At 67.6% G+C, this 19,528-nt stretch overlaps 1 protein-coding gene across 4 annotated transcripts; it reads left to right on the forward strand.

The window, feature by feature from the left end:
- The first annotated feature begins 2,781 nt into the window (after positions 1-2,781).
- Positions 2,782-19,318, forward strand: CTDNEP1 (CTD nuclear envelope phosphatase 1). 4 transcript variants are annotated; one of them, XR_005588042.1, is made up of 8 exons: positions 2,782-2,939; positions 9,235-9,301; positions 10,187-10,305; positions 12,464-12,535; positions 16,270-16,373; positions 17,213-17,323; positions 17,912-18,050; positions 18,602-19,318. XR_005588042.1 is itself a non-coding variant. In XM_039499568.1 (8 exons), exons 1-7 carry the CDS (start codon positions 2,838-2,840, stop codon positions 17,994-17,996), a joined length of 660 nt encoding a protein of 219 aa, XP_039355502.1. In that variant the 5' UTR covers positions 2,784-2,837; the 3' UTR covers position 17,997; positions 18,602-19,313. The 4 variants fall into 4 exon arrangements, 3 of the variants coding, with proteins under 3 accessions (XP_039355502.1, XP_039355500.1, XP_039355501.1); XM_039499568.1 differs by having other exon boundaries at positions 2,784-2,939; positions 17,912-17,997; positions 18,602-19,313; XM_039499566.1 differs by having other exon boundaries at positions 2,784-2,939; positions 16,270-16,386; positions 18,602-19,311.
- Positions 19,319-19,528: the final 210 nt, after the last annotated feature.

The raw sequence follows: 19,528 nt of genomic DNA on the forward strand, positions 1-19,528 counted from the left end.
AGGATGCCTGGGTTCTCTCCCCGGCTCTGGGAGGGGAGTGGGGGCTGGGGGGTTAGAGCAGGAGGGGCTGGGAGCCAGGACGCCTGGGTTCTACCCCCATCTCCACCACTGGGTTGAGTTTCTTGGTAGCAAAGAGCGGGGAGGGAGGGGGGTGGTGGCCGCTCCCCCCAGCACTTTAGGGGGGGGATCCCCTTCTGTCCCTGGCAGAGGGAAAACCTCATCCAGCCCAGTCACGCTCCATCTGTCCTCAGTGCACTGGGGGGCTTGTACCCCAGAATCTTTCCACTACAGTAACTGGGGGGGGGGGAGTAGCCGATGTGCAGACCGCAAGGGGGGGGGGGACAGCCCCAGAGGGAACATTGGCTTACTTAACCGTCCCCGAAGGAAGGCCGTGTGGGGTATGGGGCCTCCAGCTCCCATCTGGCCCACACCCCCGGCCGTAGCTGGATGAGTCCCGAACGTGGGGGCTGTGGGGCAAGGAGGGTCCGGTTGCGGGAGGGGGGTGAAGTGCGGTGACGCTCCGGGGCTAGTTTATTCGGCCGGCCGGCAGCGGCGCTCGGTCCTGGCAACCGTGCTGGCTCGGATCTGGGTGCTCCCGTCAATAAACGTAGCCTCGGTTTCCCCGGAGACCCGTGTGGGCTGCTGTGTGTCTGGGGCAGGGGGAGCCGGCGGGCTGGGGGGGGCCTGCTGATTTTCGGGGACCGGATGCCGGGGTGGGGGCTTGTGTTGCCTGCGGCTTAGTGGGGGGGGGACCGTCTGGGTGGCACCGCTCGGGCAGGTGGCAGCCTGGCGCCCACCCCAGCTCCCTGAGCTCACCCACTCTGGTCTGGCCCAGCCCCTTTTCTGAGGCTCCGCCCACTTCTCATGCCCTGTCCCCGCCCATTATCCCTCAGGCCATGCCGTGGACCCACCTACTTTCTCTGCCCCTTACATAAGAACGGCCACACGGGGTCAGACCATAGGTTCATCCAGCCCAGTGTCCTGTCTTCTGCCAGTCACCAATGCCAGGGAACGACCAGAACAGGGAATCGCCAAGGGATCCATCCCCTGCGCCCATTTCCAGCGTCTGGCCAACCGAGGCTGGGGACACCCTCCCTGCCCATCCTGGCTAATAGCCACGGCTGGACCCGGCCTCCTTGAATGGATCTAGTTCTTTTTTCTGAACCCTGTTCTCGTCTTGGCCTTCACGGCATCCAGGGGCGAGGAGTTCCCCAGGTTGACAGGGCATTGTGTGGGGGGGAAAAAATCCTTCCTTGTGTTTGTTTTCAACCTGCTGCCTGGTGGTGTCATTGGGTGGCCCCTTGTTCTTGTACGGTGAGGCGGAAAGAACACGTCCCGATTTACTTTCTCCACCCCAGGCATGATTTCACAGACCGCTGCCGTATTCCCCCCCCCGCCCCCTTAGTCGCCTCTTTTCCAAGCTGAAAAGTCCCGGTCTCATTCATCCCGCCTCACACGGCAGCCGTTCCATACCCCGAATCATTTGTGTTGCCCTTTGCCGACCCCAATATCTCTTTTTTGCCTCTTTCTGCGTGTCCCACTCGCGCTCTCTCCTGGCCCCTCTGCCCTTGCCTCCCTCTGACTCCGCCTCTTTCTGATGGCCCCACCTACTTGGCTCCACCCCTTTTCTCTGGCCCCACCCACTCCCTTGACCACATCCCTTTCTGGTGGCCCCACCCACTTGCCCCAGCTCCTTTTGCTGGCCCCACTCCTGTCTCTGGCCCCTCCCCCTTTCACTGGCCCCATCTACTGACTCCCTCGACCACACCCCTTTCTGAGGGATCCACTGGCTGTCTGGCCACACCCCTTTTCTCTGGCCCCACCCACTGCCTCCATTGACCACGCCCCTTTTTGATGATTCCCCCTACTGTCTCAGGGCTGCGGCCCCCTACCTCTTTCTGATGCCCCTCCCACACTGGTCCCCTTCAAGCCCCGCCCCTTTTGCCATTCCCAACTGTGGTGGCTGGCCCCCCCCTCTTTATATGGCCCCTCCCACTTTTGCCCATCTCCAGGCCACGCCCCTTTCTGATGGCCCCACCCACAGTCCTGGCCCCTCCCTTTAACCCCACCTCCCCTCGTCTTAAGCCCTGCCCCCTTTTTAGCCCCACCCACTTTATATTCCCACAGACCACGCCCTTTTCTGATGGCCCCACCCATTCCCCCCCCCAGCCCTTCCCCTTCAGGCCTTGCCCCCTTTTTTGGGGGGGGGCCAGTCCCAACTGCCCTTTCTGGCCCCACCCCTTTGCCTCAGGCCCCTCCCACTTCCTCCTTCAGCATCCAGTCACCGCTTTCCCTTTAAGCCCCGCCCCCTTCCCCCTGGCTCCTCCCACCCGCCTCCCAGGCCGCTTCCCACTTCCTTCTCCCCCCCGCCCCTGCTCTCTTGCTTCCAGCTCGTTTGGCGCATGCGCAACCGCTCGAGGCCAGCGGCCAGCGCGGGCCGGGCCTTCTTTGGCGCACGCGCACGAGCGCGCGCGCGTTCCCCCCCATCCGTCCCCTCCAGGCGCGTCCGCCTGCGCGCGCGCGCGCGCAAGCGCCTCCGCGACCCCTCACCCGGAAGTGGTTGGACCGGAAACGAACCCGCCGGCGGCGGCGGGGGGCGGCGGCGGCGGCGGAGCCCGACCGGAGCCCAGGCGCGAGACCGACCCCCCCCCCCGCGACCTCCCCCGGCCCCCGCCCCCGGGGCTCCCCGAGCTCGGCCCCTCCCCCTCCCCCCGCCCCCGGATCGGGCCCTTCCCCCCCCTCCCGCCCGGGGGGCCGCGCGCCCCCCCCCCCGCGGCCCGGCCCGGGCGCGAAGCTGGCGGAGCTGGGCCGGGGGCGGCGGCGGCGGCGGGGCCGGGATGATGCGGACCCAGTGCCTGCTCGGCCTGCGCAGCTTCGTGGCCTTCGCCACCAAGCTCTGGCGCGTCCTGCTCTCCCTGCTGCGGCGGCAGGTCCGCACCGTGCGTGCCGGGCCCGGGGGGGGGCAGGGATCGGGGGGCGGGGGAGGGCTGGGGTGTGAGGCCTTGTGGGGGAGACCCAGGATCGGGGGTGGGGTGGGGAGCCGGGGGCTGGGGTGTGAGGCCTTGTGGGGGAGAGACCCGGGGATCGGGGGAGCCGGGGGACAGGGGAGGGCTGGGCTGTGAGGCCTTGCGGGCGGGGAGAGACCCAGGATCGGGGGTGGGGGGAGCCGGGGGCGGGGCTGGGAGGAGCTGAGGGGAGCGGGGCGGGGCTGGGGGCAGAGACCCAGGGATCGGGGGTGGGGTGGGGAGCCGGGGGCTGGGGTGTGAGGCCTTGTGGGGAAGAGACCCAGGGTCAGGGGTGGGGAGCTGGGGCCTGGGGTGTGAGGCCTTGTGGGGGAAAGACCCAGGGATCGGGGCTGTGAGGGACCTGGGGGAGCGTGGGGCTGGGGTGTGAGGCCTGTGGGGAGAGACCCAGGGATTGGGGTGGGGGGCGGGGAGGGCTGGGGTGTGAGGCCTTGTGGGGAGAGACCCAGGATAGGGAGCTGGGGAGCGGGGCTGGGGTGTGAGGCCTGGGAGAGACCCAGGATCGGGGGTGGGGGGAGCTGGGGCCTGGGGTGTGAGGCCTTGGGGGGAGAGACCCAGGATAGGAGCTGGGGGAGCGGGGCGGGCTGGGGTGTGAGGCCTGGGGAGAGACCCAGGGATCAGGGGCTGGGAGGGACCTGGGGGAGCGGGGTGGGGCTGGGGTGTGAGGCTTGGGGGAGAGACCCAGGGGTGGGGGGGGCGGGGGAGGGCTGGGGTGTGAGGCCTTGTGGGGGGGGAGAGACCCAGGAATCGGGGGCTGGGAGGAAGCTGGGGGGGAGCGGGGCGGGGCTGGGGTGTGAGGCCTGGGGGGGGAGAGACTCAGGGATCAGGGGCTGGAGGGGAGCCGGGAGCGAGGCGGGTCGGGGAGGGGACCTGGGAGGCAGCTGGGGTGGGGATCCAGGGTGTGAGGCCTTTGGGGAGAGACCCAGGGATCGGGGGCTGGGAGGGGGGAGATTTTGGGAGTCCTGGGAGCGGGGGCTGGGAGGTCGCGGGATCGGATCAGCCGGGGTGAACCGCCTGGGAGGATCCCTGGAGAGCAACACATTGCAGGAGGAGAGGGGGGCATGACCGGGGGCAACTGGGGTGCAGGGGCTGAGTGGGGTAGCAGGATCTCATTGTGGGGGGAGACCCAGGGAGCGGGGGCTGGGGGGGGGCAATATTGTAGCAGGATGTACAGGGTGGGCCTGGCTGGGGGGGGACCCAAGGGAGAACTGGAGTGTGGGGCAGGGGTTGGACCCGGTGGGGTGGAGGGGACCTCAGGGACAGCTGGGGAGAGGGGCCTGGGGATCCAGGAAGCAGGACCTGGGGGCATGGCTGAGGGGAGGATCCTGGGGGCAACAGGAGTGGGGCTCTGGTTGGACCCGGTGAGCGGGACCTGGGGTGGAGGGGACCTTGGGGGCAGCTGGGGATCAGGGTCGGGGATCCAAGGAGCGGGACCTCGGTGGGGAGCATGGCTGGGGCGACCCAGGAGTGCAGGCTGGGGGCAACAGGGTAGAGGGGCAGGGGTTGGACCTGTGGGGACCCAGGGGCAACTGGGAAACAGGGCTGCGGGGATCCAGGGGCAGGGCCTGGGGGCATTGGGGTCGCGGGGCGGCTGTTGGACTTGGGGAGGGAAGTGGGGAGTGGGACCCAGGGGGGCACCTGGGGAACTGGGTTAGGGGGAACTAGAGGGGAAGTGGGGGGCTGGTGTATGGGATCTTGGGGCCCATTGGGGTATCCAGGGGTACTGGGAAGGCAGCTAGGGGGATCTGGGGGGATTAGGAGGGCACCTGGGGCCGATTGTGGGAGGTTCTGGGGGGCGGGGGTGCAGGGAGATCTGGGAAGACCATGGGTGGAAGGGCTGGGGGGACCATTGGGGGGCTGGTGTGGGGGGAGCTCTGGTGGAGTGGTTAGGGGCCACTGGGGGGTGACTTGGGGAGATGGGGGGTGCTGGTATGTGGGGGGCTGGAGAGGATCTGGGAGGACAATTGGGAGGCTGACTGGGGAGTCCGGGAGACTGGGAGGGCCACTGGGGCTGATTGTGGGAGAAGCTGGGGGGATCGGGGACAGCGGGGATCTGGTGGGAGTGTCTGGGCAGGATCTGGGATGGCACCTGCGTGGCTGGTGTGGGGTATCTGGGGGGGCTCATCTGGGGCAATGGAACAAGGACTCGGGGGGAGGGAAAAAAGCAGCCAAGGGAGGGGGCACAGGGGGGTCTGGGGGGCTGGCACCCCAGGGCAGGTGGAGGTAGGAGGGGAGCTAGGGAAGGGGGTTCTGGGGGTGACTGGCCCCGTGGAGCAGTCTTGTGGGGCAGCTGGGAGGGGGGATCATTATGCTGGCTGAGTGTCCTTAGCTGCCTGGTGAATGTGTGTGTGTCGGAGGGGTGGCGGGGGGTAAGCTACCTGCTGCCCCTAAGTCCTGGGGGGATCCAGGGGTGAACAGGTTGAAAAGGGGCCACCCCAAATCTATTCTGGAAACCGGCGTTTAACCCGGCTGCTTGGAGCCAGTCAAGGGGGCCTGGTGCGTTGGCAGGCAGGCGACGTCCGGCTCGTCCGTTGGCGCAAAGATCCGGCAGCCCAGAAAGCCGGTTGACCCACCACAAAAGCGGGTAGTTTCTGGGCGAAGGGGGAAGGGACCTGCCCATGAAATGTACTGGTAACTTCCCTGCCTCACCGGGTGGTGAAAACCTCCTCCCGCAACCCCCTGGGAGGTAGATCAGGATCCTCCCCCTTTGTCAGACGGGGGAACTGAGTCACGGGTCGGCAAGGGACTTGGGAGGCCATCAGGGCTAGAATCCCGGAGTTCTGACTCCCAGTCTCCCCCGCTCTAATCCATTAGCCCTCGCTTCCCTCTCAGAGCTGGGGAGAGAACCCAGGCGTCCGGGATCCCAGCCCCCCCTGCTCTAAGCCACCAGCCCCCACTCCCCTCCCGGAGCCGGGGAGAGAACCCAGGAGTCCGGGATCCCAGCCTCCCCCCGCTCTGACCCACCAGCCCCCACTCCCCTCCCGGAGCTGGGGAGAGAACCCAGGCGTCCGGGATCCCAGCCCCCCCCTGCTCTAACCCACCAGCCCCCACTCCCCTCCTGGAGCCGGGGAGAGAACCCAGGCGTCCGGGATCCCAGCCCCGCCTGCTCTAACCCACCAGCCCCCACTCCCCTCCCGGAGCCGGGGAGAGAACCCAGGAGTCCGGGATCCCAGCCCCCCCTGCTCTAACCCACCAGCCCCCACTCCCCTCCCGGAGCCGGGGAGAGAACCCAGGCGTCCTGGCTCCCAGCCCCCGCCGTTCTAACCACTAGCCCCTCTGTCCCTGTAGTTTAACACAAGAAATGAAGTGAACAACCCCCCCCCGTCTCTGTCAAATTCTGCCAGGTTTAAAGGGGCAGGAAATGTCCTCGTCCGTTCTCTGTGTCGAGTATTTTCACCCTGACTTTCGAAGCCCCGGGTGGAAGACCTCAGAGGGGATCAGAGCAGCCCCTTATAATCCTGGAAAGGACCCTTTGAAAGGATCCGGACTCCGGGGTGTCCGGATCCAGCTCATGTGCCTCCCTGTGGCATCTTGGGAAAATGGCTTTGCCGTGCCTCAGTTTCCCTGTCTTGAAACCGGGGATAAATGCTCCTCGGACGTTAGATCGGAAGTTCCTCGGGGCAGGGCCTGGTGAGGGGCCTTATCCTGGGCGGGGGAAGCTAAGGAATACTGGAGGGGGCCCCCCCGATCTCAGTCAGGGGGGGCTGAGGCCCCGATCCCAGTGGTTAGCCTAGGATCGACGCGGCTGAGGTTCAAGCCTTTAGGGAAACTGAGGCTTAGAGAGTCTGTCCGTAAAATAGGCGACCAACCTCGGATCAGGAGGCCCTCAGACAGCAGGGTCAGTTTCTTGTGGATTTACGGGACACCGGAGATTTCACGGCGCTTTCCAAAGCCGGGCGGGATGCTTAGGGATGGGGAAACTGAGGCACGGAACGGGGCCGTGCCCGAGGTCACCCAGGGTGCTGAGAACAGAACCCAGGCGTCCTGGCCTCCCCCCCCCTTGTCTCTTAGCCTAGCTGTGCCGCGTTGCTTGTGTGGTGTCGGCAGCGTTACGGAGGTGAGATTCTGTCTGCGTTTCTCTGCCGTCTGGGGATGAGTGGGGAGTTGGGACCCAGGCGTCCTGGCGAAGTCTGGGGTGTGTGTGATGGGATGGGACCCAGGCGTCCTGGTGCCATCTAGGAGTGAGTGGGGAGTTGGGACCCAGGCGTCCTGGTGCCGTCCAGGGGTGAGTGGGGAGTTGGGACCCAGGCGTCCTGGTGCCATCTAGGAGTGAGTGGGGAGTTGGGACCCAGGCGTCCTGGTGCCGTCTAGGGGTGAGTGGGGAGTTGGGACCCAGGCGTCCTGGCGCCATCTGGGGTGTGTGAGATGGGATGGGACCCAGGCGTCCTGGCACCGTCTGGGGTGGAGTGAGGTAAGAAAGGGACCCAGGCGTCCGGGCCCCGACCCCGGGACGGGGAGTTGGGACCCAGGCGTCCGGGCCCCGACCCCGGGACGGGGAGTTGGGACCCAGGCGTCCGGGCCCCGACCCCGGGACGGGGAGTTGGGACCCAGGCCTCCGGGCCCCGACCCCGGGACGGGGAGTTGGGACCCAGGCCTCCGGGCCCCGACCCCGGGACGGGGAGTTGGGACCCAGGCGTCCGGGCCCCGACCCCGGGACGGGGAGTTGGGACCCAGGCGTCCGGGCCCCGACCCCGGGACGGGGAGTTGGGACCCAGGCGTCCGGGCCCCGACCCCGGGACGGGGTGGCATACCAGTTAAAATACTGCCCGGCGCCAGCCCCAGACGCCTCCTCTGGGCAGGTGATGGGCAGGCCGCTGCCCGTGCCGTGTGCCCGGGGCCGGCCCGGTGGCTGCGAGGGCCTGGCCGCTGATCCTCCTCCTGGGGTGGGCCAGGCGCAGGTTGGGGGCTGATTTTCCCCCCGTCCCCCTCACTCCCGGCGCTGGCTCGGCCGGGAATTGTTGTGTTTTCCCCCGAGCCGCTAACCCCCCCTGCCAGGCCTCCAGCGCCTTCCCATAATTCCCCAGGCATGCGCACCTCGGACAGCCGCGCTCTCCCACAATGCACCGGGCTCGCAGAGCATCCTGGGAGGTGGTATCTCCGGCGGGGTCGGGCAGCGTGGACTCCCGGGGAGCTACACGGATTGATTTGGGGGGGCCCCTCTGGGCGGGGCGCTAGGGAGGGGGACCCCCCCCGTCTCCGCCCGTTGTCGATCAGAGCTGGCGCCCCCTAGAGCCCACAATCAAATCTCCGCGGATGCTCCTGGTGGGTCAGTTGCCGGCAGTTCTCCAGCTGCTGGGAGCGAGATGGGGGGGCAAGGAAGCCCTGGCATTCCCCCCAGCCCGGCACCGGAGCCCAATCCGAGAGGAGCTGGGCTGGGATTGTGCTGTGGGCGGGGGGCGTCCTTGGGACCCCCCCACCCCCGTTTCCCTCCCCCGAGGGTTCCCGATCGGCCGCCTTCTCTGAGGTCGCCGGATCGGATCAGCCGGGGTGAACCGCCTGGGAAGCTGATCCTGGGAGGAGGCCCTGGCGGCTGGCCCGGGTGGCCGGCGCCAGATCCGTGCCCTTGCCAAGGGGACGACAGGTGCCGGGGGCCTGTGACCCGGGCGCGGTTTGAGGCGGGGAAGCAGGTGGATGGTTAAAATAGAGCGGGGGGGGGGGTGTGAAGCAGGGGGTTGGCCTGTGGCAAAGCTAATCCGGGCTTCTCCAGTGCAGGCAGGTGCCATGGTATGTGATAGGGCAGGGGGTTAAAAAGGCATGGCGGGGGGGGAGGGGGTCTGGTGGGTTAGAGCAGGGTGGGCTGGGAGCCAGGACTCCTGGGTTCTCTCCCCAGCTCTGGGAGGGGAGTGGGAGGTGGTGGGTCATAGCAGGGGGGACTGGGAGCCAGGACTCCTGGGTTCTCTCCCCGGGTTCTCTCCCCTGCTCTAACCACCAGCCCCCACTCCCCTCCCAGAGCCAGGGAGAGAACCCAGGAGTCCTGGCTCCAGGCCCCCCCACTCTACCCCATTATGGGGTGTGTGCGGGGGGGTGACACCGAGCCCCTGGCATGGCGGGGCACAGAGCGTGTGGAACGAATGAAGGAGGGGGAAGAAATGGAGGGATAACAGGGGGGTGCCTCAAGTAGGAGGGTGGGTTGGGTTTGGGTGGGTGGGGGCAGTTTAGGAGCTGGACTTTCCCGGCTATGACAGCCCGTCCCGCTCTGCTCCCGCGGCAGGTGATCCAGTACCAGACGGTGCGCTATGACGTGCTCCCTCTCTCCCCGGCTGCACGCAACCGGCTCAGTAAGTATATCCCCCCTCCGGCTCCCAGCCCCCCCACCCCCAATCTCACCACTCGACCCTGCTCCCCTCCCAGAGCTGGGGAGAGAACCCAGGAGTCCTGGCTCCCAGCCCCCCCTGCTCTAACCACCAGCCCCCACTCCCCTCCCAGAGCCGGGGAGAGAACCCAGGAGTCCTGGCTCCCAGCCCCCCTGCTCTAACCACCAGCCCCCCCCTCCGCTCCCAGAGCCGGGGAGAGAACCCAGGAGTCCTGGCTCCCAGCCCCCCCTGCTCTAACCACCAGCCCCCACTGCCCTCCCAGAGCCGGGGAGAGAACCCAGGAGTCCTGGCTCCCAGCCCCCCCTGCTCTAACCACCAGGCCCCTCCTCCCAGAGCCGGGAGAGAACCCAGGAGTCCTGGCTCCCAGCCCCCTGCTCTAACCCACCAGCCCCCTCCTCCCAGAGCTGGGGAGAGAATCCAGGAGTCCTGGCTCCCAGCCCCCCCTGCTCTAACCACCAGCCCCCACTCCCCTCCCTGAGCCGGGGAGAGAACCCAGGAGTCCTGGCTCCCAGCCCCCCTGCTCTAACCCGGCAGCCCCCACTCCCCTCCCAGAGCCGGGGAGAGAACCCAGGAGTCCTGGCTCCCAGCCCCCACTCCCCTCCCAGAGCTGGGGAGCAGAAGGGACTCCCCAGATTTTCTGGGTTGAGAGGGGGTGTCTCCTCAGGAGCAGCAAAGGGGTGGAGGTTGCATTTGAACCATCCAGCAGGGAGATCCGACGGGGCGTCCCTGCCCCGGGGCAGCATGCGGGGTGTGGGGCTGGATGCCGGTTACTCAGGGCTGACTTGGATTGGGGCGGGGGCAGGGGTTTGGGGGGGGCTGCGTCTGACGGCTCCCCGTGTCCCCCCCCAGACCAGGTGAAGCGGAAGGTCCTGGTGCTGGACCTGGACGAGACGTTGATCCACTCCCACCACGACGGGGTGATGCGCCCCACGGTGCGGCCCGGGACCCCTCCCGACTTCATCCTCAAGGTGAGACAGGGGCTGGGCACCGAGGAGTGAATGGGCGGGAGGGGGGAAATCTGGGTGTGTGTGTGTGGGGGGGTTTCTGCCCTCCAGAACTCTGCAACCCCCAGGTAAATTGTGTAGGTCCTACACTCACCCCCCAGCCTCGGCCACATCCTTCACCAGCTTAGCTCCCCATGGGGAGAGGACAGAGAGAAGGGGAACTGCCTTTGTGTGGGGATTATACGCTGTCTAGGGCCTGTCCCCTCTGGGGGGCGCCGGCTCCCACCCGGCCCCAGGGCGGGGACTGGCTGGCTCGGGGGCGGGGAATGGGGCAGGGGCCTGTCCCCTCTGGGGGGCGCCGGCTCCCCCCCGGCCCCAGGGCGGGGACTGGCTGGCTCAGGGGGGCGGGGAATGGGGCAGGGGCCTGTCCCCTCTGGGGGGTGCCGGCTCCCCCCCGGCCCCAGGGCGGGGACTGGCTGGCTCAGGGGGGCGGGGAATGGGGCAGGGGCCTGTCCCCTCTGGGGGGCGCCGGCTCCCACCCGGCCCCAGGGCGGGCACTGGCTGGCTCAGGGGGGCGGGGAATGGGGGTGGGGCCTGTCCCCTCTGGGGGGCGCCGGCTCCCACCCGGCCCCAGGGCGGGGCCTGGCTGGCTCAGGGGGGCGGGGACTGGGGCAGGGGCCTGTCCCCGCTGGGGGGCGCCGGCTCCCACCCGGCCCCAGGGCGGGGCCTGGCTGGCGCAGGGGGGCGGGGAATGGGGCAGGGGGCTGTCCTCTGGGGCGCCGGCTCCACCCGGCCCCAGGGCGGGACTGGCTGGCTCAGGGGCGGGAATGGGGCAGGGGCCTGTCCCCTCTGGGGCGCGGCTCCCACCCGGCCCCCGGGCGGGCACGGGCGGGCGCAGGGGGGCGGGGATGGGGGCCGGGGCCTGTCCCCTCTGGGGGGCGCCGGCTCCCACCCGGCCCCAGGGCGGGCACTGGCTGGCTCAGGGCGGGAATGGGGCAGGGCCCTGTCCTCTGGGGTGCGCCAGCTCCCACCCGGCCCCAGGGCGGGACTGGCTGGCTCAGGGGGCAGGGAATGGGGCAGGGCCTGTCCTCTGGGGCGCCGGCTCCCACCCGGCCCAGGGCGGGCCTGGCTGGCTCAGGGGCGGGAATGGGGCAGGGGCCTGTCCCCTCTGGGGCGCCGGCTCCCACCCGGCCCCAGGGCGGGACTGGCTGGCTCAGGGGCGGGAATGGGGCAGGGCCTGTCCCCTCTGGGCGCCGGCTCCCACCCGGCCCCAGGCGCGGATTGGCTGGCTCAGGGGCGGGAATGGGGCAGGGGCCTGTCCTCTGGGGCGCTCACCCGGCCCCAGGGCGGGGTGGCTGGCTCAGGGGCGGGAGTGGGGCAGGGCCTGTCCTCTGGGGCGCGGCTCCCGGCCCCAGGGCGGGACTGGCTGGCTCAGGGGCGGGAATGGGGCAGGGGCCTGTCCTCTGGGGCGCCAGCTCCCCGGCCTCAGGGCGGGACTGGCTGGCTCAGGGGCGGGAATGGGGCAGGGCCTGTCCGCTCTGGGGGGCGCCGGCTCCCACCCGGCCCCAGGGCAGGGACTGGCTGGCTCAGGGGCGGGAATGGGGCAGGGCCTGTCCCCTCTGGGCGCGGCTCCCACCCGGCCCCAGGGCAGGGACTGGCTGGCTCAGGGGCGGGAATGGGGCAGGGGCCTGTCCTCTGGGGCGCAGGCTCCCACCCGGCCCCAGGCGGGACTGGCTGGCTCAGGGGCGGGAATGGGGCAGGGCCTGTCCTCTGGGGCGCCAGCTCCCCGGCCCCAGGGCGGGGACTGGCTGGCTCAGGGGGGCGGGGAATGGGGCAGGGGCCTGTCCCCTCGAGGGGGCGCCGGCTCCCACCCGGCCCCAGGGCAGGGACTGGCTGGCTCAGGGGCGGGAATGGGGCAGTGGCCTGTCCCCTCTAGGGGGCGCCAGCTCCCACCCGGCCCCAGGGCGGGGACTGGCTGGCTCAGGGGGGCGGGGAATGGGGCAGGGGCCTGTCCCCTCTGGGGGGCGCCGGCTCCCCCCCGGCCCCAGGGCGGGGACTGGCTGGCTCGGGGGGCGGGGAATGGGGCAGGGGCCTGTCCCCTCCAGGGGTAACTCTGGCCCAGAGGGGCAGTGGGGGGGGGTGTCCAGCCCCCTGCTTTACCCGTCTCCTCTCCGGTCTCCAGGTTGTGATAGACAAACACCCCGTCCGCTTTTTTGTACATAAAAGGCCGCACGTGGATTTTTTCCTAGAAGTGGTAAGTGGGGGGGGCCCCCCCCCGTCCTGTCCTGCTTTCTTCCGGGGTGGGGGTCCTGTATCCGAACCCACCTCGGCCCGGACCGTGCAGGGGATACCCCCCATCTGCTCCCCAGCCGCCCTGCTATTCTCCACACCCCCCCGATGAAATGCGGCTGGCGCCACACCCCGCTGCAGAGGCCTGACTCAGTTCCCGGATCTGCCGCTGCCTCCCTCCGCCTCAACCTGCTTGACTACAGAGCCAGGGAGAGAACCCAGGAGTCCTGGCTCCCGGCCCCCCCGCTCTAACCCACCAGCCCCCACTCCCCTCCCAGAGCTGGGGGGAGAACCCAGGAGTCCTGGCTCCCGGCCCCCCCGCTCTAACCCACCAGCCCCCACTGCCCTCCCAGAGCCAGGGAGAGAACCCAGGAGTCCTGGCTCCCAGCCCCTGCTCTGACCCACCAGCCCCACTCCTCCCAGAGCCGGGAGAGAACCCAGGAGTCCTGGCTCCCAGCCCCCTGCTCTGACCCACCAGCCCCACTCCCCTCCCCGAGCCCGTGGGAGAGAACCCAGGAGTCCTGGCTCCCAGCCCCCTGCTCTGACCCACCAGCCCCACTCCTCCCAGAGCCTGGGGAGAACCCAGGAGTCCTGGCTCCCCGCCCCCTGCTCTGACCCACCAGCCCCCACTCCTCCCAGAGCCGGGAGAGAACCCAGGAGTCCTGGCTCCCGGCCCCCTGCTCTGACCCACCAGCCCCCACTCCACTCCCAGAGCCGGGGAGAGAACCCAGGAGTCCTGGCTCCCAGCCCACCTGCTCTGACCCACCAGCCCCCGCTCCCCTCCCAGAGCCGGGGAGAGAACCCAGGTGTCCTGGCTCCCAACCCCCACTGGTCTGACCACCAGCCCCCACTCCCCTCCCAGAGCCGGGGAGAGAACCCAGGAGTCCTGGATCCCAGCTCCCCCTGCTCTAACCCACCAGCCTCCACTCCCCTCCCTGAGCCGGGGAGAGAACCCAGGTGTCCTGGCTCCCAACCCCCACTGCTCTGACCACCAGCCCCCACTCCCCTCCCAGAGCCGGGAGACCTTAGTAGCTGTTAGCCAAGGGATAGGAGGGAATCGCTCCCGTTGCCCTGGTCTGTACGCTCCCCCTGAAGCTCTGGGACAGGATACGGGGCTAGACGGACCGTTGGTTTGATCCATTAGGGCAGCGTCTGTGTCTAAACACACCGTGCCTCAGTTTCCCCTCCGCAGCAAAAGTGCTCCTGTGCTCCAGCCTCTCCGACAGAGAGGGAGTTGGTTGTGACTGGAGCCAGGCGGGATGGGGGCGGTACTTGTGTACAGAGCTCCGCCCCTGGGATTGGGGACGGGGGCATGTGTCCCCGTAATTCTCCAGCCCCGGCTGCCTCTTGCGGCTTTGCGGTGGGAACGGACCACGCCCGGCTCGTTGGCTCCCCGCCCTCAGGGTGCAAACTCCCCCCCAGCTCCTTGCCGAACGCTCTCCTAGCCGCGCGTGAACTACGCCCCTGCACATTCTCCGCCTCAGAGAGATGCCTCTTGTCCTGTCCAGCTTTTTAATTGGCTTGTCACATTGCTTCTCTGTAAATCCGTCTTGAAAGCCGCGTGCACATGCGGCCGCCCCATCTCCAAAAAGATTGGAAAAGGTGCAGAAAAGGGGCAACGGAAATGATTAGGGATCTGGGTGCGAGGAGAGATTAATCAGACTGGGATGTCTCAGCTTGGAACAGGGACGGCGAAGGGGGGATATGAGAGAGGTCGATAAAATCGTGACGGGTGGGGCGAAAATCAAGGAGGACACGTTAGGTATTCCTTATAAGACAAGAACTAGGGGTCGCCAAATGAAATCGGCCGGTTGAAAGCGAACCAAGGGGAGTATTTCTTCACACAGCGCACGGTCAACCCGGGGAACTCCTCGCCGCTGGATGTTGTGAAGGCCAAGACCATAACAGGGTTCAAAAATGAACTAGATAAATTCACGGAGGACGGGGTGTCACGGAGTTTGCGGGAGACAAGGCCCTGCACCCCCGGCTTGATTCCCCGTGACGCTCAGCCAGGCGGTGAAACAGAAGGTTTATTTAGACGTCAGGAACACAGTCCAAGACAGGTCTTGCGGGTACAGACAACAGGACCCCCCTCCGTCAGGTCCATCTTGTGGGGGGCCGGGGGAGGCCAGGAGGTCTCCTCCATTTTCCCAGCCAGCTCCAAACTGAAACTCTCCAGCCTCTCCTCTGGCCTTGGTCTCTTTCCCGGGCCAGGAGGCCACCTGACCTCTGTTCTCCAACACCTTCAGTTGGCACCTTTGCAGAGGAGGGGCCCAGGGGATCGCACCGGCCCCCTAGGGCTCTGTAACAATCACCCCCCCCCCAGACGCTCGAGAACGGCATAGGGGAAACTGAGGCACCCACACAGCACGGAGAGAAAACATGAAGAACATTCGCACTGCGTCACGTAGGTCCATCAACGGCTATTAGCCAGGCTGGGCGGGGAGGGTGGCCCTGGCCTCTGTTTTGCCAAAAGCTGGGAACGGGCGACAGCGGATGGATCCCTTGATGATTCCCTGCTCTGTTCATTCCCTGGCACTGGCCCCTGTCGGATGACGGGACCCTGGGCTGGATGGATCCTTGGTCCGACCCAGTCTGGCTGTTCAAATGTCCATCCCGTCAAAGAGAAAACAACCATCCGAGCTTATTAGCTGGAGAGAGGTTGATTTTTTTTCAGCATAAAGGGCGGGCGTGCGTCAGAAAGCCAAACCCGCCTTCGAAACCCTGCACGTTGCCGCCGCTCAGTCCGATTTCAAGGAACCAGCCTTTCTCACCTCCCCAGCCGCGGCAGGTCTTAGTACAGAGCTGCGAACCCCCAAGCGAGGAGCCGCCCGGTTAACCACACACCTCGCTTGGAACCGGAAGTAGGCAGCCCGCCAGCAGCAGAGCCGAGGGGAGGAAAAGGGCAAACACACAGTGATGTTTCCAAGCTGTATTAACGTTCAGTTGTAAACTTTTGAAGGGTTCAGAGCTGCAAACTCTGAGGGATTGGAACCCCCCAGGCTCTGCCGCAGCGACTGGTTGTCTAACACCTGTGGCCGGTCCTCTCTTGACTCGCAATGTGTTTCGGGACCAGAGCCGCAGTAAAATCTCATCACGGCTCAGGCAGCGTTGGGGCGCACGGTTTAACGGGACGGTGATAGTCAGCAGATTATGGCTTTTCGAGTGATGCCGTAGACTGTCGCTGGGTGTTGAGCGCGCAGGTAGATGGGTCCTGCCCCCGAAGAGATCGGTCTAGGCCGAGCGTGGGAGAAGAAACTGAGGCACGGAGGGGAAGGGACTTGCCCAAGCAGGCTGGTGGCAGAGCCAAGGGATGGAACCCAGGAGTCCTGGCTCCTAACCTCCCCTGCTCTAACCCACCAGCCCCTACTCCCTTCTTAGAGCCGGGGAGAGAATCCAGGAGTCCTGGCTCCCAGCCGCCCCTGCTCTAACCACCAGCCCCCACTCCCCTCCCAGAGCCGGGGAGAGAACCCAGGAGTCCTGGCTCCCAGCCCCCCCGCTCTAACCACTAGACCCCCTGCCCTCCGTAGAACTGGACTGCCATGACCATGCATGCGTGCCCAAAGACACTGCCATCCTGCCTGCTCTCTCGGGGGCCCATGGGGGTATCTGGCTGGCACCCCCCCCCCCGCTGGGAGGAGGTGGAGGTCTCCATCCCGCCCTGATTTCCTCTCCCTCCCTTCCCACCCCCCACGCCAGGTGAGCCAGTGGTACGAGCTGGTGGTGTTCACGGCCAGCATGGAGATCTACGGCTCCGCGGTGGCCGACAAGCTGGACAACAACAGGAGTATCCTCAAGAGAAGGTATTACCGGCAGGTGAGTGGGGGGGGAGGTGGGGGCGGGAGATGGGAGGATGATGGGGTGGGGGGCGGGGTTTGGGGAGCAGAGTGGGGGCAACTGCGGGTGGAGCTTAGATGGAGCTGGGGCGTGGCTTTGGAGAAAAGAGGATGGGGTGGAGCTTAGATGGAGCTGGGGCGTGGCTTTGGAGAGCAGGGGACTGGGGTGGAGCTTAGATGGGGTGGGGCGTGGCTTTGGAGAGCAGGGGACTGGAGGTGGAGCTTAGATGGGGTGGGGGCGTGGCTTTGGAGAGCAGAGGGGACTGGGGGTGGAGCTTAGATGGGGTGGGGGTGGCTTTGGAGAGCAGGGGACTGGAGGTGGAGCTTAGATGGGGTGGGGGTGTGGCTTTGGAGAGCAGGGGACTGGGGTGGAGCTTAGATGGGGTGGGGGTGGCTTTGGAGAACAGGGGGGACTGGGGGTGGAGCTGGGGGCGTGGCTTTGGAGAGCAGAGGGGGCTGGGGGTGGAGCTTAGAGAAATCAGAGTGGGGGCTAGGGGGAGCAGGGTGGAGGGGCTGGGGCGGAGCGTAGGGAGTCTGGGGGCAGGGCTTTGGGGGAGCCGGGGACTGGGGCGGAGCTTAGAGGGAGCTGGGGGCGGGGCTGTGGGTCGAAGAGCTAAGGGGAAGGGGGCGGGGCTTCAGCTGGTGGGAGGGAGCAGCCAGTTGCCTGCTGGGGCCCCTGCCCCTGATCTCCCAGCATGGCTCCGGGAGGCAGCCAGGGCCGGGGGGTGGGAGGAGTGTGGGCTGGGGCACTGGGGGCACCCCAGGGGTTGGTAGCCACTCACCCCCCCCCCACCTGTCCCCCCCAGCACTGCACTTTGGAGCTGGGCAGCTACATCAAGGACCTGTCGGTGGTGCACAGCGACCTGTCGAGTGTCGTCATCCTGGACAACTCGCCGGGCGCCTACCGGAGCCACCCGGTGAGCCGCCCCCGCGCTGCCCCCTGTGCTGCCCCAGCCCCGCGCTGCCCCTAGCCCTACCGGAGCTGCCCGCTAGCCCCGCGCTGCCCCTAGCCCTACCGGAGCCACCCAGGTTACGAGCCTCCCCGCTCTGCCCGCTAGCCCCGCGCTGCCCCCGAGCCCTACCGGAGCCACCCGGGTACGAGCCGGCCCCGCGCTCTGCCGCTAGCCCCGCCCCTCCCAGGGCCGGGAGAGAACCCAGGTATGAGCTGGCCCTCCCAGCCCCACGCTGCCCGCTAGCCCCCACGCCCCTCCCGGGGCCAGGAGAGAACCCAGGAGTCCTGCCTCCCAGCCCCCCCCTGCTCTAACCCACCAGCCCCCTCCCAGTTGCTCTAATGTCCTGACTGAAGAGAAGTGGCTGCCCCCAAATGGATGGGGGGCGGGATCATGAGCGGCAGAGACGCCCCCCCGGGGGTTCTGCTGGGGTACGGGGGGTGGGGCAGCAGATGGGTATGTGGTACTGCGGGGGGGCGGGGGGATGTACCCCTCCCCTTCCCCGGTTGGCCGGCGCCGCCCCTTTAAGAGGCGTCCGTCTGTCCCTCTCTCCTAGACAACGCCATCCCCATCAAGTCGTGGTTCAGCGACCCCAGCGACACGGCGCTGCTCAACCTGCTGCCCATGCTGGACGCCCTGAGGTACCCGCTGGGCCCGGACGCCGGGGTTCTCCGCCGGGAGCCAGGACGCCTGGGTTCTCTCCCCGGCTCTGGGAGGGGAGTGGGGGCTGGTGGTTAGAGCAGGGGGGCTGGGAGCCAGGACACCTGGGTCCTCTCCCTGGCTCTGCTTAAAACCCCACACTGCTCTGAGCTGGAGATCCAAGCGCTCGCAGGCAGAAGGGTTGGACTCTGATGCTTCCATATCCGACCACGCCACAGAGCCCAGGCTTAATGAGCCGGACGCTCCGGTGTGGGGCCAAGCCCCGAATCGTTGCGGCACCTCCCTGCCGGGCCCCCTCCTCTCTGGAGTCGCGGCTCCGCCCGCCTGGGTTACTAGCCGGTCACGGATCCACCCTCCCGGTCCCGTTCTATTTTTGGCGGTCGCGCCGTCCTGTGGCGAGGAGTTCCACAGGTGAATTATTAGGCGGCGAGCCGGCGAGGGGGATCCCTTAAAACTCTGCGCAGTCCCTGTGCTCTGTGCTGGTACCTAGGGGTCCCTCGCTCAAAGGGGTCTAGTTAATTAGGAGAGGGGGCTGGGAGCCAGGACTCCTGGGTTCTCTCCTAACGCGTCCCTTCCCCTGCCCAGGTTCACGGCGGACGTGCGGTCGGTGCTGAGCCGGAACCTCCATCAGCACCGCCTCTGGTGACGTCAGCACCTCCTTTCTTCAGGCGTCGGCCCCTGACCTCCGCCGGATCCCACCGCTGCCACCACCACCACCACGTGGACTCTGCCACCGTTTCCTGAACTCTGGAGAAGAGCGGGGCGGGGGGGGTCACCTGCCCCCCCCCAATTCCCCACCAACAAACGACCCCCCGGTGCCAAGAATGGGCGGGGACTGACTCGGAGGGCGGAGCTTATCCGGCAGCTGGACAAAGAAAGGGGGTGTGCAGCACGACGGGACGTGTCCGAACAGGCCGGGGGGGTGGGTCTGGTTTTACAAGACTCCGCCCCCCACTTACATCCCCCCCGGCCTTGTACAAAGACCTCGTTTTTTCTTTTCGTTTCCTTTTTCGTTCTGTTCTTCCCTCCGCCTCTCCCCGGGCTGGAGCCGCTGGATTTTTTTTTTGCCCGGGGGAGGTGCCCCAGGGACGACCCTTCTCTGTGGGGTTCTTTCCTTGGACTCGGAGGGGTGAGGGGGGGGGAGAAGGAAAACCCGGGCGGGAAATTATAGCCGCTAAGCAAGGCCAGAACTGGTGCCGTGTTCGGAGAGTTCTTACCGCCGGGGGGGGCGGGGCTCCCCCCCCCCCCCAGCCCGCTCCACATGTTCAACAGCTGGAGTCTTGCGCAGGGAGATGGAAGGATTCTGGCCCCAGTGCTGGGAGGGGAGTGGGGGCTGGTGGGTCAGAACAGGGGGGTCTGGGAGCCAGGACTCCTGGGTTCTCTCCCCGGCTCTGGGAGGGGAGTGGGGGCTGGTGGGTTAGAGCAGGGGGGACTGGGAGCCAGGACTCCTGGGTTCTCTCCCCGGCTCTGGGAGGAGTGGGGCCTCTCCCGGCTCTGGGAGGGGAGTGGGGG

Source organism: Mauremys reevesii, linkage group 14, assembly GCF_016161935.1.
Source record: "Mauremys reevesii isolate NIE-2019 linkage group 14, ASM1616193v1, whole genome shotgun sequence".
Lineage (NCBI taxonomy): Eukaryota > Metazoa > Chordata > Testudines > Geoemydidae > Mauremys > Mauremys reevesii.